The sequence below is a fragment of the Elaeis guineensis genome, chromosome 1, assembly GCF_000442705.2.
Source record: "Elaeis guineensis isolate ETL-2024a chromosome 1, EG11, whole genome shotgun sequence".
NCBI classification, from domain to species: domain Eukaryota; kingdom Viridiplantae; phylum Streptophyta; class Magnoliopsida; order Arecales; family Arecaceae; genus Elaeis; species Elaeis guineensis.
This window is the reverse complement of record NC_025993.2, coordinates 94,966,795-94,984,618: the sequence shown is the minus strand read 5'-3', so window position 1 is coordinate 94,984,618 and position 17,824 is coordinate 94,966,795. Positions and strand designations below refer to the sequence as shown.

Genomic DNA, 17,824 nt, shown 5'->3' with positions numbered 1-17,824 from the left:
GCATCACAGCTTCCACTTTTGCTGGATCCACAGAAATTCCATCTTTAGATACGATGTGTTCTAAAAAGGCTATTTTGTCCAACCAAAATTCACATTTCTTAAATTTGGCATAAAGTTTTTCTTTCCTCAATATTTGTAGTACACACCGTAAATGTTCTTCATGCTCCAATTTACTTCTTGAATATATCAGGATATCGTCAATAAATACGACAACAAATTTATCAAGATAAGATCTGAATATTCTGTTCATTAAATCCATAAAGGCTGCTGGAGCATTGGTTAACCCAAAAGGCATCACTAAAAATTCATAATGTCCATAACGAGTTCTAAATGCCGTCTTTGGTATGTCCTCTGTTTTAATTTTTAACTGATGATACTCTAAACGAAGATCAATTTTAGAAAAGACTTGTGCACCTTGCAGCTGATCAAATAAATCATCAATTCGAGATAGAGGATACTTATTTCTGATAGTATTTTTATTCAACTCTCTATAGTCGATACAAAGTCTCATACTACCATCTTTCTTCTTCACAAATAAGACTGGAGCTCCCCAAGGAGATACACTAGGCCTTATAAAACCTTTATCCAATAAATTCTGTAATTGATCTTTTAACTCCTTTAATTCCATAGGGGCCATTCTGTAAAGAGCTTTAGAAATCGGATTGGTATTAGGTGCCAACTCAATAGTAAATTCAAGTTCTCTATCTGGGGGTAGTCCGACTAAATCATCAATGAATACATCCGAAAATTCATTTACGATAGGAATATCCTGTAACTTCAATTCATCATGTTCTTTATTCTTTATTGATACTAGGTAACCTCTACATCCCTTTCTTATCATCTGTCTAGCTTGTTCAAGTGAAATAATACGTGGAGGGGTGGTTCCTGTACTTCCATCAAAACTAAAAGTTAATTCTCCCGGTATGTGAAAATTCACTCTCTTTCCATGACAATCCACAGAGGCATGATATGTAGCCAGCCAATCCATTCCTAGAATGACATCGAAATCATGCATATCCAGGACCACCAAATCTGTCGGTAATTCTCTTTCTCCTATCTTGATACTACATGACTTGCACACACTTTCGGTACTCAAAATACCACCTACTGGTATCTCAACATATAATTTGGTTTTCATGGGTTCACAACCTATATCATGCTGTCTAATAAAAGTAGTGGATATAAAGGAGTGTGTAGCACCAGAATCAAACAAAACTAAAGCATGAATACCAGATACAGGAATGGTACCTGTCACCACAGTATTGGAGGCCTGAGCATCCTGTTGTGTGAGAGCATAGATTCTTCCTTGAGTTTTCGGCCTTTGACCTCCGTCCTTTGCTTGTGTTGATCTATTTTCGTCCATCTGCGGGCAATCTGCAATCTTGTGTCCTTTCTGGCCACATCTAAAACACGAACCAGTATTCCATGGGCAATTAGAAGTCTCATGCTCTCTTCGGCCACATCTCGAACATTTAGCTGCCTCATTCTCACGATTTTATTAGTTGCTGGCTTCTTTGCTGGAACCTTATTGTTCTGATTTCGTCCTTGAGTTCCACTAAATCTATTTCTCTTCTTCTAATTCCGTTCACGCTCCGCATGAGCTTCATTAGCTTCTCTCTCAATTATTAGAGCTTTGTTCACAACTGAGGCATAGGTAGTTAGCTCATAGGGTACAACCTGTCTCCTGATTTCTGTCTTCAGTCCCATTTCAAATTTGTGTACTCTGTCTTGCTCAATCTCAACTAGTCTAGGAACAAATTTGGCTAACTCCGTGAATTTGGCTTCATATTCTGCAACGGATCTGTTACCCTGTCTCAGGTGAATGAACTCCTGTTCTTTCTGTATTCTGACACTTCGGGGAAAATACTTGTCAAAGAATTTATCTCGAAATCTCTCCCAAGTGAGTGGTATCCCATCGTGCTCATATTTTTGTTCCAGTATACGCCACCAGTTGTATACCTCGCCTTGTAACAGATATGCTGTATAGCGGATCTTCTCTTCATCTTGGCATTCTTGCACGGCGAAGGCCTTCTCCATTTCCATAATCCAGTTATCTGCTTCTTGTGGCTCGGTGGTCCCTTTGAAGGCTGGAGGAGCTAGCTTCTTAAATTCGACGATATTGTTTCTTTGCATCGGATGTTCTCCATGTCCAGGTATTGGTGGAAATTGTTGACGTGGCTGTGCATGTTGTTGTTGAAGTAACTGTTGCTGTGTTTGAACTACTTCGATCAGAGTTTGCATTAGTTGAGTCATGTTCGGCTCCTGTACTGTCGGAGTATTTCCGGTAGGATCATGGATTCCCTCCTGCTGAGTTGTACCGCTGTTTAATTGGGGAGTATTATCGCCAAGTGGATTTGATGTCCCTCCTACCGTTCCTTGAGTATTCCTCGCTCGTCGTGGAGGCATATTGACTTATGTTAGATTTGAGATAATAACTTATCCTTAATAAGGTTATAACTTGTGACAAGTCAAATCATAATTATCATAACTTAACCTTTCAATTTCCTAATGTCTACCCATCACTCACTTTATTCTACATGTCTCTATCTATCTACTTATGCTCTGATACCATATTAATTGTCACGCCGCCGACCCGAGATTGTGAATCGAGGGTCATGGCAACCGCCGCATACTTATAGAATACTTTTTCCATAAGCATGCAAGGCATCTCATCATGATATCTTCACAAACAGTTAAATAAATTTTTTTTTTATTCAATAATCAAACCTTGGTTCAAATCAAAACTAAATGTTCAAAAGAAAGTAACTGTCTGACAAAGTCAATACTAAAAACAAAACTAAAGGTCTTGAATCAATTCTGAGAAAAATCCTAAATCAATGAGTTAACTCCATCTCTAATCGCTCTCCCAACTGAAAACCCGCATCATGCTAATTTTCCGGATCTGTAAGAAAAACATAAAACTTATCATGAGCTAAATAGCCCAGTAAGCAGTGTATACCTTTAACTGAATAATCAGGCAAATAATACTATGCATCACAAATCAATATGTAATTTCATGAAATCATAATCATACTGTCAATCATATATAAAAGTCAATTCATCATAATTTCCAATTATGCTTTTCTTCTTAAATTCATCAATTTCTTAAATTCTTCTTACCAACCATGACTATGACCACATTATCCCTGTGGCAGGGTCATAATACCGCATATCTGCTTGCGGTGGGCTGCGAATCATCTGGCAGTCAAGTCCTTTGGAACCGCTGGTCTAGCTGGCGGTTTTGTCGCTGGTCTATCTGGCGACATGTCGCTGGTCTCACTGACGACATAAATCCTCAGGACAGTCAATTGTCAACGTATATGCCCCCATTGGCGGGGTCCTCAACACAGTCAGGTTGTCAATTTCATATTGTCTTTCAAATTTATATATTATTTTCAAGAATAATAAAATTAATTGATATTCGAGTCAAATCAATCATAACATTCTTTGAGATCATATATCATCATAATAATTGCTCAACAAATAACTTCAATCATAAATAATTTTCTACAATTAACTTTCATCATAAATAATTTTCAACAATTATTTCAATAAATAATTTCAATCGCAAGCATGCATAAATTTATTTAATTCATAATATACCAGATAAATTTAGTAAAAGTAAACACTACTTACCTCAAAAGAAAGTTCAAACTAGAAATTCTAGGGATCTCGAAAATCCTTTCTGAACCTGATATGTCAAATATTATATTTTAAATCAAAATTTCATCAAATTAAAAATAACTAAATTATTAAAAATCTATTGTCCCTACGAGGATAAATTCGTCGACAGCATCCAGGTTTTCGAATTAATCCATGGACATCCTAATTTTATTTTTATTTTTATTGCTAAATTTTTTTTTTTAAATTTTTTTTTTAATTAATTAATTTCATAAATCCTAAAATCTAGAGAGAGAGAGAGAGAGTTTCTCTCTCTCTCCGCCCCTTCTCATTTTTTTTTTCTTTTCCTTTTTTTTTTTCTTTTTCTTCTTTTTCTTTTCCTTTTCTTCTTTTTTTTCTTTTTCTTTTCCTTTCTTTTCCTTTTCTTCTTTTTCTTTTTTTTTTCTTCTTCTTCTTCTTCTTCTTCTTCCCGCGCCGGAACAGAGGACTCTTGGTCCTCAGGCCTTGAACGGCCGTTCGGGCCGCGGCTGCCACGGCGGAGGCCGGCGGCCGACGGGGCCATCTCCTCCGGTCACGGAGGAAACATGGCCGGCGATCAATTCCGATCGCCGGCGCCGGAAATTCACGGAAAATAAGCCCCAAAAACAGAGTCTTTTCCCGACCAAAAAAATCGGCGACGTTCATCACCGGTCACCGCGCACAAACGCACGGGGGAAAGAGGAAGGAAGAGGGGAAAAAGAGAAGAACTTACCTCGGCCTCTTGGGACCTCGTCGGAGAGAAAACACGGCGAGAAACCCAACTGTGCCCGCGGCTCTTCTTCGGGAAAAACGGAGAGAAAGAGAGAGGGAGGAGGCCGATCTTCGGTCTCAAGGGGGAGGGGTCTACTTATAGAGGACCCTAGGACTCCGAGGGGTCCTAGGAGTCCTGATTCCGTCCGGATTTCGCCGGAGAAGGAGACTCCCATCGGGAGTCTTTTTCCCGATTTTGAATTTCTCTGTTTTTTTTTTTTTTTTTTTTCGTTTTGGGCTTTTGTGGGCTGTAATGGGTTTGGGCTATAACAGCATCTCTCCACACTCAACTTGAATCACAGATGCAACATGGAGGAAAACAAACAACGATAAGATTCGATCCCAAAAATCCTAAATTTGACTGCAACATTATCGATTTAAAGGATTTTATTCATAAAAATTGACTCCAAGAAGGATCTGACAAGCTACTCAACATGAATCCCTTCAAGAAAAAGAGAAACAAGAAAGAAACAATCCGATAAAAAAGCCAAGAATAAACTCTCAAAAAATCCTAAATTTGATTGCAGCATTATCAATTTAAAGAATTTTATTCATATAAATCATCTCCAAGATGGGTCCATTCAAGAAAAAGAGAAAAACAAGAAAGAAACACAATCTGACAAAAAACAATCAAGAATAAACCAAAGAAACCAAAACAATTGGGGTTCTTGATCGGCAAGATTATAACCATTGGTAATTAAATTGATGCAGAGACTACTTCGAAGGATTAAAAAAGAAAGAGTAGAAACTACGCTCGGTGCTAAAATATCAGAAGATGTCTCAGTAACTGTCGATGCGGCGTACGTGTTGGGGGAAGCTATCCTTGGTGAAGGTGCTTCGATGGGTCGGTTTGATGGATGGTAGGCCATCGGTGACCTCCCTCCCCTTCTCCACCTCTATAAGATGCCTTATCTCTGCCGATCTGCACCTTTTTCCTACAATATAAGTAGAAAACAAGAAGCCAATCCTGATCCCTCCTTTTGTTGGTAGCTAATAGAGGTGGATCGGAGTGGTGGGGATTCTCCATATTTTCTTAAGAAATTAACTTAGGGTTACTTTCATCAACTTTTCAATTTTTTCTAATGTGGTATTTGAGTCTAATGGTTTGACTAACATTCTATTAGTTTATGGGTTATAGTGTTAGATAAAAATAAACCTCAGAGAGGTAACAGTATGTTTTTCAAACTATTGGGTGTAAGTATAATTTAGCCTAATCTCGCAAGGTGGGGGGGGGGGGTTTCGTAATTGACTCTGATTTAAGTACAGCTACATGCTTTTCTTGCTACCGTTTTTCTATAGTAGTAGTAATAGTAGTTTATATGAGTTAGTATTCACTCTTTAATCAAAACAATGCTGGTATCTTTTTGGAGGCATTGATTTGTATGGATTCATCTGTTGATGAATCAAAAAATTATTTTGAGATTAATTTGAGGTTCTATATATTTTCAATCTATATAGTCCAGCTAATTTTGTTGGATGTTATAGATGTGAAATAGGGAAACAACCTGTCCTCATGCAGGGTAAGGTTGCTTAGATCTGACCCTTTCCAAACCCCATGGTGGTGGGAGTCTTGTGCATTAGGCCATCATATTTTACAGTACAGCTAATTTTGTTGTTATTTGTTTCTAGAAGTTGGAGCAAAGTCTAGCGATGATTTATTCTTTAGTCCATAAGTTGGATTTGGTGTTCTTAGGTGAAAACAAGGTTCATGATACTGATGCATACAACCTGGTACTGGGTGGATTGTACCATACCGGTACTGCTCCTCATACCGGCTACACCGATGTAATAACAACAAGGTATTAGTATGGGTCTAGTATCAGGATTGCGAACCTTGGGTTAGAAAGTTTACGACTATGATATAAATGGGAAAACGTCCAAAATAATCATACTTCGATTGCCTATTGAGTTTGAGAAATTTAAATTACATTAGGATTTGGTTCTATATGTTTGAAAACTGCTGAGATTGAGAATAGTTGAAATTTTAGTTTGTATCTTGATTTGCTCTCCTCTTTTGTATCTTTTATGGTAGATTCCATGTTCAAACTTTCTTGTTTTGGGCTCAAGGATTTGCTCATTATTTGGTGATGGACTTAACTGAAGCTTGCCGTTCACTTTTGTGACTATTTTGGTTTGAAATTATATCTACGATCTTTATTCTGTTAATTTTGAATCTAAGAGATCTTTGTTTACCCTCCTTACTGAAAAATTGTAACATGGAATCCTATTTATTCCTACATTATCAATCTGATGTACATTGGTTTTCTATTTCACTTTAGAAGTTGTCTTAATCTTTCAAAAGTTCAATATTTTAGTTGAAATATCTCGGAGCATACTGTTTCTTGGTATTTGCAGTGTCTCACCTTTTTCCTTTGTATAGTTTTTGATCACCCATTCAGACGAACAATAGCACTTAGGTCTCATAAAGCTGATCCCGAGTAGCTGAATATGGTCTGTATATGCTATATATTCTTTCAATTATCACTACTAAGGAACAGTTTCTTGGATAAGCTTGAGACAGTTTAGCAGCATGTTTTTTATTTTCTATGTAAATATATTTTAGTGCAAGGTAAACATTATCCGTTGTACAACTACAACCAAATACAATGTTTTGTCATATGCAATTTTACATTTAGTTGCTAACTTCAACCCTATACTTTTTTAAAGATAACCATTATTGAGTAATCATTACGTATGAGAAGAAACATATGGGCAAATCTCTGCTACACATAATATACATATCTTACTTGGTAGGGTGCTTGAGTCCATTTTGTTTGGATGGAACACATATTCTTTGCAGGTTCGTGACTAAACAATTTGATTGGTGTTTAGAAATATATACTTTCCTGACACTCTTAGAGTAGCATAATGGCTGGAATTGGTAGTACTCAGCAGAGTATAAGAAAAGCGCTCGGAGCATTGAAGGACTCCACAACAGTTGGATTGGCAAAAGTAAACAGTGATTACAAGGTTGTTAGTTCTGTCTATTTTGTCAGTGTTTATCAATGTGTATCTTTCCAGATTATGGTTTTTAATCAGTCAATAACCTATTTTGTGCACCTTTTGACCAGGAATTGGATATTGCAATTGTCAAGGCCACTAACCATGTGGAACAGCTGCCAAAGGAGAAACATTTGCGCAGTTAGTCCTAATTCTTTTCACTCCCATTCTTTGCACAATATTGCTTAGAAGTGTTTTTTTGTATAGGTAGTTAATCTGAGTGTGAATATTTCAACCATTGGAAAACATTTATCTTGGCCCTTTTTTTTTTTTTTTTTGTATAACTAGTTCGTCTGAGTGTCAACATTTCCACAGTTGGAAAACATTTATCTTGGTGCTGTTTTTTGTGTTATAACTAGTTCTTCGAAGTGTGAATATTTCCACAGCTGGAAAATTTCTTCTTCTTATTTTAAAGTTTGGTATGCGATGAGTAATGCAATTTTTTTTTTACAGCTATTTTCAGTGCTGTATCGGCTTCAAGACCTTGTGCGGATGTTGCATATTGCATCAATTCTCTAGCTAAACGGCTCACCAAAACATCCAATTGGGCTGTATGTTTTGCTTTGTAATCTTGCTGAATAATTTTGTATGCATGCTGTTAAAAAGAATTCAGTGTCGGAATACCAAATGAGTTCCCATGTAATTTTTAACACTTTGGCTTCTGCAATTTTTATATGTCACATCTAAGTGATGCTATGATCTTAATTGTGCATGACTTGGGATGGATTGTGGTTCATATGAACCTTTTAACATGGTTTGAAATGAATTAAGGCCCATATACTGACCAGAAGAGTTGCTAAGAGGTGTGTATATATTGATGAATTTAATAAGTGAATTATGGCAACAGAGGAAAGCATGAATATGGGTTCTGGAAGTCAAATCAAATTACAAGGCAGCATGCATGATGAGTAGAAGAGAATTGTCACCCTCTTTACAAATAAATTTTCATTGAAAAATTAAGGAGTTATCAATGATTAAAGTATCTACAGCAGTTCAAAACTACAAAAGTTGGCATAGCAACATTCAGACTCTCACAAATTGGACCTGTATGAGAAGATTTAATATGCAGTCCATCTCCTTAAAACAAGCATACTGGTTCTTTCTCTTTAATGATTGGAGCCATCTGCAGAGGTAGAAAAATTGATCATGCTAATGCATCGGATTTCAAAGGAAAAAGAGCCATCAAGTAAGGAAACTTGGTGGTAGAATGAGAAGGTTCATTTGATAGTTAGGACTAAAGGAGGGTGCTATAGAAAACTGCCTAAATGTAGGAATAGAGAAGTGTAAAAAAGTTGTAAGGTGGCTATGTTGGAAGCTAAAAAAGGCAGCATGAGAGGCTAGACTTAATGCTTATGAATAGTTATATAGCAAGTTGGAAACTAAGGATGGGTAGAAAGATGTCTACAAAATTGCAAGATTAAGAGAAAGGAAAACTAGAGATTTGACTCAGCTTAAATGCATCAAAGATGAAGAATAAAAAGTTTTGGTAAACGAGGACGAGACCAAAGAAGGATGGAGAAGTTTATTTGACAAGCTATTTAATGGAATTTACGTAGATGATTTAGGATGCCTTACTAGTTTCATTAACGAAAAAGTTATCAAGTATTATGTAGAATCGGTGTATTTGAGATAAAGGAAGCTATAAAAAAGATGAAAATAGGAAATGTGGTTGTACTTGATGGAAACCCTATTGAGCAAGGTCTAGTGAATCAGTACTGGTTGCCACACCAATTGATGACTGGTCAGGTATGGTACTGCTTCATACCGGTTTACCAGTTTGGTGCCAATACACCCATTTTCTTTATCTTTTGTTTTAAATTTTTGTTTTGAGGGGTTATTTTAATATTTGTGGTTGTTTGAATTATGATTTCTATGTTACTTTGATGTTATTTTATGTTGTATTGGTCTCAAATCTTGATAGACCATATGATCAATTAATAAATGCAATTGTAATATAATTAGTATAGTTAATGCATATTTTTGAACTGGAACATATAGATATCAAATTGATTCGAGCTATAAAATACGTATTGATATCTAGTTCTTCATGGAGTGTTTATATTGCTTGTAGGTATTGAGGTCCTGATCATAGTCAGAGCTTGCGTTTGACACTAACTCAGATACTGTGCTCATCCTTGCATGTGATAATCTCAACCTCCTAGATAGCCAATGTGATATTGATCCAATGTTGATACTGTACTGATCATTCCATCTAAGGGAAGATTGAGGCAATGATTCTGACATAAAATCTAGTTGAGACTGTGGAGAGTATAGCTGCCTGAATACAATGTCTCAGACATTAGATGTCTATATGGGTTATATGCAACCGGATCTGATATATAATTCAAGTCTAGATATGTTCAAGGATCCTATTCCACATGTTCTATCGTTTACAGTAGTGATGTATCTCAAACCTCTAGGTCACATGGTATGAGTAAATTGTAAGTTGTCAGTCAATCTATTAAGACCATAAGGCTATGAGTTGTATGTGCACCTGCCATGTCCACTGCTATCTCTTGGGCCACCAAATTCATCATCGCTCGAACTGTCATTGTTATAATCGACCGTATTGCAAGATGAACTAGGCGACATGTTATCTAAGGTCTCGCTAGTCTTAGAATTTAAGTGAATTAGCTCCCTATCCACTCTTTCCAAAGAATCCGCAGCACTCCTTGCTCTTCGTTTCTTGCTGCTCTAAGAAATTGCTTTCTTTTTCTAGATGCTTCTACTTGCCTAGCTCCGCCAGGTAGCTGGACTTAGCCTATCACCTTGGCTATTCCTACCTTCCTAATTGGGCTGGTACTATGGTGACCTCTTCTTGGCATCTCCCTATCATATCTCTTGGTGGATGTCTCGGATATAAAGCCTGCGATAATCATTGACTCCCGCTGATCTTTGTCGTTGCTTGGCTAGTTGTGAGTGTGGCATGTATCACTCTGCCTGTTGCCCTGCATCCATCCTAATCTTTTTTGCTTTGAATATTGGTAGTGAAGGAGATGATCCTGGCTCATCAAGCTTTGGCTGCTAGTCCTTAGGCCCCCTAATCATCAGATTCTCATTGTCATAAACAAAGTCATGGTGAAGTGGGTTATCATATTTCAACTCCATCTCCACCTAGATGTACTTCAATCTGAGCTTTAGATTATCCTGCACGTATTCCAAATCATTCAATAGCTTTTATATCAATCAGTTTTTTTGTTTCTGTGAATTAGCATGAAAGTTGACCAATTGCACTTACAGCCACTAGAGAGCGCCTGTGAGAAGATCCGAGTTGGTGACCCCTCCTAAGATTTTTTGATAACAGCCCAAAGTGAAACCACTGTTCAACTGCAAATGCAATGAACTAAATTGTATTATTTATTACACAATATTGTTTCAGGTATAGTTGGAGTCCCAAAATACATGGATTCTATCGTCCTTGCTTGACACAGCTGTTGTCTCACTAAAACTGTGGAAGCCCTCTCTAAAAGGTTTAGTCTATGAAATGCACAAGACATATGATATGAATTATCTACTTGAATTGATGAAGTTCCGATCCCCTATCCCATTAAGACCTCCTCCAGACATCCGCCTGCAATGATTAAATCAGGCTCCATCTTATAAATGAACTTGTGCAGAGCCATCAACAATTCCTCATGCATGTCCATTTGTAAAACATTGTACTGAGAATTTGGGTTAAGATGGTTAGCTGTCGAGATATGTAACTGACTTAATTAACGAACAAGTGATTGCATTTGGAATTTATTTTATGAGAATAAAGAAGTGTTGAGGGTTGCACTTGGATTATCTACTAGATGCAACTCCCTGCCCATCTAGTAATCCCACCTCTATTAAAGATGTCACTGTATTCTTCAGCATGCTTAGGATCTACCTGTTTGAGCTTGGTATTAGCAACCATCATGATATGATATAAGAAGTCCATCCAACCATGGCATTGAGCAGTTGATATATTGGTGCAATTTTCTTAACTATTCTCTCGTCTTGCTATCGAATTTGTTGGCTTGTCACTAAACCCTCCATGTAGTCACCTTCATGCCATTAGGGGCTATTTATTCTCCACCACTTGGCACTCAAAAACATCTGATATGTGTCTACCATGTTTCAATAATGCTATTGAATGCAATATAGTGCTTGGCAAAACCGGTGATTTGCTTGCCTTAGTATCTCACCCTTTGTATACATCCTCGTCAAAGACAAAACCCATGTAGGGCTATATATAAATTTTGTGATGGCTTAGGCTTTCTCTACCATTTGCTTTCCCAATGAATCTTGTCAATATCCATAACCATCAAGTCAATGTAGTGGGCAGCACATGGGGTACAAAAAATATGTGACCTCTTGATCATCAAAATATCCTTATCAGTCTTGTACCATGGTCTATTATCTATAACCATCTATGTACATGCTACTCCCCTATTTGATCAATTGTTGGCTGCATCAAACTAAGGATGTATTGGACGGTCAGAAAAATCAATTGATATATGGAAAACATATCATCTTCTCTCAATATGTCAAGAAATTAATGATACTCCATCTATAGGCTTTTTCCAACTATTAGACTTCAAAGTCACATGATTGGTGTCCCATTTTCTTGGGTAGGAGGCTATCTATCTCTCTAGCTTCTTGTTATTATTAAGCATCCCACCATATATGTCCTTCGGTCCAGGAGGATCTACATTTTGACCAGCTCTCTAGATGGAGCTGAAAGCAAAATCGGTAATAGATGTTGTCTGCGACATTTGCAGGAATGTAGCTAAGGTGGAACCGGGAAGCAATAACTCTCCACATGTTGTTTTTCTTATGCTTAATACGTGTACAATCAATCAATCTTTTGTCGCTTCGGGTCTTTGCTCGGAAAGGTATGTAGATCTAGGTTATGAGCGGTGCTCCCTGCTAGTATATCTGTGGATTTTGTTTCCCCTCTATCTGGTGAAGGCCCAAACTTAGAGACTCTTTGGCTGCTACCTTTACTGTCAACCTCTTTGATTGACTGGCTCTTCTTGTAGTCTAGATCTACCTCGGCGGATCCCGACCAGAACCTATCTCATACTCTAAGGGCCCAAGCTAAGCCCAGCACTTGGCAACCTTCTCTCTATGTCATTATTTATTAAGACTACCATGTAGGACAACCTGAATCTGAGCTGCCTCCATGTGTTCTGGATCAGATGTTTCATTCTCCTTTGGATCGCTTGAGTAGCATGAAGGCTGCTGAGCTGCCAAACATTTGGTCATTGCTTGTTTATCGACACTTTCTGTTGCTCCTTCTGAAACTGGGAAAGTACTTCTTCATTGACTGATGGACATTCTATGAATATTTAATAGAAGCAGTCATGTCGAGGTAACTACTAGCTAGATGCTGCTTAATTCTTGTCACGTTCGTCCCCTCCACTTTGCATTGCACCACTTGAACCTCAAGTGGTCCCGGCCCAAATTATCTCATTGTAGTCCTAGCCTATGTCAGTCTCCTTTCTTCTTGGATTTATCTTTGCATGTTTAATGAATCATAAACCATCTTATTCATCACCATAAATTACATAAAATGAATCTACATTTTTAAGGAGTAAACAAAATTTTATATTTTTAGAGATACGAGTGACTTTTATAATTTAATTTTACTTAACTTGTTGTGATAATTTGTAATATTGTGTAAAAGTTATGCTCATTATCCTAGCAACCCCGACTACCAATATGCATTACTATATTTTCATGATTTTTGGATAGATTCATAATTGTTTAATGGTTTAAACACTTAAAAGTTAGATAATTTACATTGTAATACAAAAAGTAGTTGATTTCATGGCAAAATGTTTCGACATTATCTACACATAGTATTGATTTTTCATAATTTTTATATATTTTTAAAAATAGTCTTTAAATAATTTTAAATACTAAATTAATATTTAATTATATAATATGTAAAAATAATTTTAAGTTAGATTAATATAGATGCTTACAAGAGGTACTACAAATTTTTTCTCTAGTTCATGATTATATATTAATAACCACTTAAATATAAATATGAGCTTAGGTTTAGGTAATCATAATCATGTTCAAATTTAAATAAATTTCTATCAAAATACAATATTAAGTAGCATACATACCCCAAAATAGGCTACCATTTTTCAGAAAATCTTTTAAAATTATTTTATTTATTATTATTTCTAATCCATTATTTTTATTATGAAAATTAGAAGATCGACAAAAAAATTATGATTTCTACTTCCATGCATTGATCATCCTTTAGATCTATAGTATATTAGGAAATCATGCCAAAATACAAATTTTTTGGCATGACTTTTTCTCATTTTTTCCTTTTTTTGCTTTTTTGGAGCAAGAAAGAAAGAAAGAGAGCAAAGGGAAGAAACAAGGGGGATCATACCTGATTTTTGGTATGATTGAGCCTTAAATTTATTCAGAGATCCCTCTTCTCTCTCATTTTTAGTTGAATATATATTTTTTTTGCAATAAGGGCAGAGAAGGCACAATAGGCCTTCTCTTCATCCTCCTATAATAATTGGGATGGTAAGAGGCACCAAACTGCTCATAACTGAGCAAAACCACCCAGTTTAACTCCATTTGAGCATCTTACCAATCTAAACCACTGTTTTGACAATAACTGATTTGTTTAGGTTAGTTCACCCCAAAACAAGAGGTTCACGGTGAAGCTACATACTTTGCTATTGAGATTTAGAAGTGTTTAAGTGACATATCGGTAATTTGTCTAAAAGATTTTAAAGACCAAGAAGACGCCTGATAAATGGAGAAAGAACACTATAATACTGGTTTATAAGAATAGAAGTTACATTCAAGGTTGTTCTAATGTCATGGTATCAAATTTATGAACCTTACTATGTAACTTTTTGGAAGAGGGTAATTGAGCACAAATCACAAAAGTATCAGAGGGCCAATTTGGTTTTGTGCCATATATATCGACCATGAAAAAAGCTATTATTTCTCCTTCAAAGGTTAATGGAGAAGTGTAGAGAAAGAAAAGACATGTTCTTTGTGTGGTTTATTTATTTGAGAAAGTATATGATAGTCTCTAGAAAAGTCTTGTGGTAGGGTGTTAGAAAAAAAAGGAGTTTCCTTTAGATATATTAATGTGATCAAGGGCGTATACTAAGATTCACTATCTCAGTATTGGACCCCATACTAGTACCATCTTATTACAATGGTGGTACACAGTATGGTATGAGATGGTGAGGCGTATCAAGTATCAATACAATTTGAGCTACGTATTTGTTTGGTACTAGTACAATATGGTATGTTACTAATCAGTACAACAAACCATGACATGTATGATAGAGCGATTACTAGTGTGAAAACTACTAGTAGTAATAATAGTAAGTTTCCAATGACATTAAATTTACACCAAGATTTTGCTCCAAATTCTTTGCTTTTTGTGCTAGTTATAGATGACTTACCACATATATTCGAGAAGATATTAGTTAATGCATTCTATGTGGATGATATAGGTTTAGTGGATGAAAATAAGGGTAGGGTTAATCATAAACTAGAATTATGGAGTGTATTAGAATCTAAGGATTTTAGGTTTACATAGGAGCAAGACGGAATACATTAAATATGGTTTTTGTAAAATTAGAAATAGAGATCAAGGTGAACTGAAAATTGAGGATCATGAAGTTTCTAAGAGTTATCATTTTTAGTATTTATGATTTGATTATTCATAAGGAAAGGAAGATTGAAGAGGATGTTATCCATAGGATTAAAGCATGTTGGATGAATTGGAGAATTGTAATTGGGATATTATTTGATCATAGGATACCTCTCAAGTTGTCTAAAAATTTTATAAGGCAACTATATGATCAGCTATGCTTTATAATATAGAATATTGGATAGTTAAAAAATATGTATATAAGATGAGTGTGGCCAAAATGAGAATGTTGATATGGACACATGGTAATACAAGAAGAGAGAACAAGAAGTGAAGTCTCTTGCAAACTGGTTGAGGTAGCACCATTTGAGAACAAATTGAGAGAATGACTAGATGGTTTGGACGTGTATAGAGTAGGCTGAGTGATGCACTAATATAAAGGAATGATTTGATACATGTAGAAGGAATGAAGAGGGTACAAGTACACTGAAAATCACATGGGATGAAGTAGTTAAGAAGGACTTGATATCTCAACATCTTTTAGAAAGTATGTCCCTAAACCAAATGAAATGGCGAAAAGGATTCATATGGCTGACCACAACTAGTTTGGGATTAAGGTTTCGTCGAGTTGAGTTGCACTTAAATCATGTTTGTATATTGACTATCCATTTACACATGATATTATCTTCATGACAGTGAATTACAAGCTATATATCTCAAATGGCATGTCGTCGAGAACCATAACTCTAACACATGCACGAACATTCACTTGTTTGAATGTTTGAAGTCATTTGCACAGATAAGTCTGAACATGTTCTCAGTTGTTTGTTTTATCTTGATGGGTGGGTTTTTTGCCGTACTTCTATGATTGGTTCTAGTTATGACATGAAAAATAAATTTGTATGATATTCTTTAAGCAATGACTTTGGCATTGACCTCAGAAGTAAGCTTCACTGTTGGACACATCCAAAGCATTTTATATGTCTGAAGATCATGGTAGCCTTGATATCTCGACCTATATACAGAAATAATTGGCAAATGTGGGCTATCTACTTTGGAAAACATAAAACTACTTGTTATAGATGAACCTGATACATGTAAAATTATTGTTGCTGGCTTGTCTGAAAAGAATGAAGCAAAAAATCTGTTGAAGATGCAAACCTCCAAACACACTCGGGCAAATTTAAATTGTTCTATTAAGGCATCTGTTGATATCGAGCTGATTAAAAGTATGTTATGGAGCTGGCTATAGACAACAATATAGTAGTTTGACTTCTCATAACACTGTTTGTGATATTCTTTACTTTGAAGCCCTAGCATGTTGCTCCTAGCTTAGTTTCTTGATGTCAATCAGGTTGCCTTGAAAACTTTGATTGTCATACATCGGGCTTTGAGAGAAGTTGATCCCTCATTTCGTGAAGAACTCATCAACCATACCAGGAGCGGAGGTCGTATGCTGAATGTATCCCATTTCAGAGATGACTCAAGTCCAAATGGTACCATATCTTGTACTCTGTAAATTTTGATAAGTAGAAAAAGGGACCTTGTGCCTAACAATTGATTTCCTTCTCATTCAAAATCTGATAACACCGTCATTTTTCCATCTATTGCACCACTTTTCTGTCGCTTTTTGAGTGAGAAGATGATTCAATTGTGCAGTGCCCAATCCATTATGTACTTATTATTTGATTACAAATAACAATGTCCTGTATATGGGAGGAAAAATCATAATGTTCCTGATGTACATATGTTTCTGTCTATATTTTGCCTGAAGCATGGGATTATTCTGCTTGGGTTCGAACATATGCTTTGTATCTAGAGGAGCGGCTAGAGTGCTTTCGCATATTGAAATATGATGTTGAGACAGAAAACTCTGTAAGTGATTGGAATATTGCATTCAAGTTTCTTCTCATGGAATTGTTTTTGCTTGCATTCTTGTTTGTGCAGGCTTTTACTTTCATTTTTATCTTCTTCTTTTTGGTTGCTACTTCTTCCTGGAAAAAGGAAATTTTGACTTTTTCCCCTTCAGCATGATAATGAATGGGTAGACGTTATTTATTGCAACAGGATGGAGGCTGAATCTGATTGGATTCTGTTATAGGAGACCTGGGCCAAATTTCTCAATGACATTATGGAAACTCCAAAAATCATAGTGTGATGTTAAAGCTACTGTTTTTTTGTTGTAATTTGTGTTTAACCTCTTGGTTTGTATGGCATGTATTTATCTTTGCATGGGGTGTAATGTAAAATCCTCATCACTAGGATAGTCTGTCAAATGAGAATTCACAATATGTCAATAAGTACTGGTGCAGTTTTGAGCTCTACTTATCGTGAATTGATGCTTCATTAACAGAGAACTTCGGAACTTGACACTGCTGATCTGCTTGAGCAACTCCCTGCTTTGCAACAGCTTCTCTTCCGTCTGCTTGGCTGCCAGGTAAGGTGGCTTGTGATTGCTTTTGCTCTTCTGCTTCTCTTGGCTCTTTCTATTTCTTTCTTTCTCTCAGATACATTATGCATTTCTGTAGGTCCAGCTGTTTAGCTCATCTGTTATAGCTTTCTTTGATTTTTGTAAGCATTCACTTCCTTCCTTTGCAGCCAGAAGGTTCAGCTGTATGCCATAACATGGTTAGATATGCACTTTCAATTGTAAGTAGCAAATAGATGCACAATGTTTTGCTGCTTTTGTTTAGTTATATGCTTTAACAGATCTCTAATATGACTCTTTGTTCAGGTAGCAGGTGAAAGTATTAAGATATACAGTGCAATTAATGAAGGAACTCTAAATTTGGTGGACAA

General features: G+C 36.2%; 1 protein-coding gene across 1 annotated transcript in view; it reads left to right on the top strand.

Annotated features, from left to right (window-relative positions):
• LOC105031985 (putative clathrin assembly protein At5g35200) overlaps positions 1-17,811 on the top strand; it is a gene marked incomplete at its 3' end in the record, with an annotated part of 28,479 nt that extends 10,668 nt beyond the window's left edge. The window contains 9 exon segments of the mRNA XM_073253420.1: positions 7,165-7,210; positions 7,296-7,380; positions 7,482-7,551; positions 7,864-7,961; positions 16,380-16,521; positions 16,800-16,900; positions 17,379-17,462; positions 17,624-17,674; positions 17,760-17,811. Coding sequence (XP_073109521.1) covers positions 7,165-7,210; positions 7,296-7,380; positions 7,482-7,551; positions 7,864-7,961; positions 16,380-16,521; positions 16,800-16,900; positions 17,379-17,462; positions 17,624-17,674; positions 17,760-17,811 — 729 coding nt within the window.
• Positions 17,812-17,824: the final 13 nt, after the last annotated feature.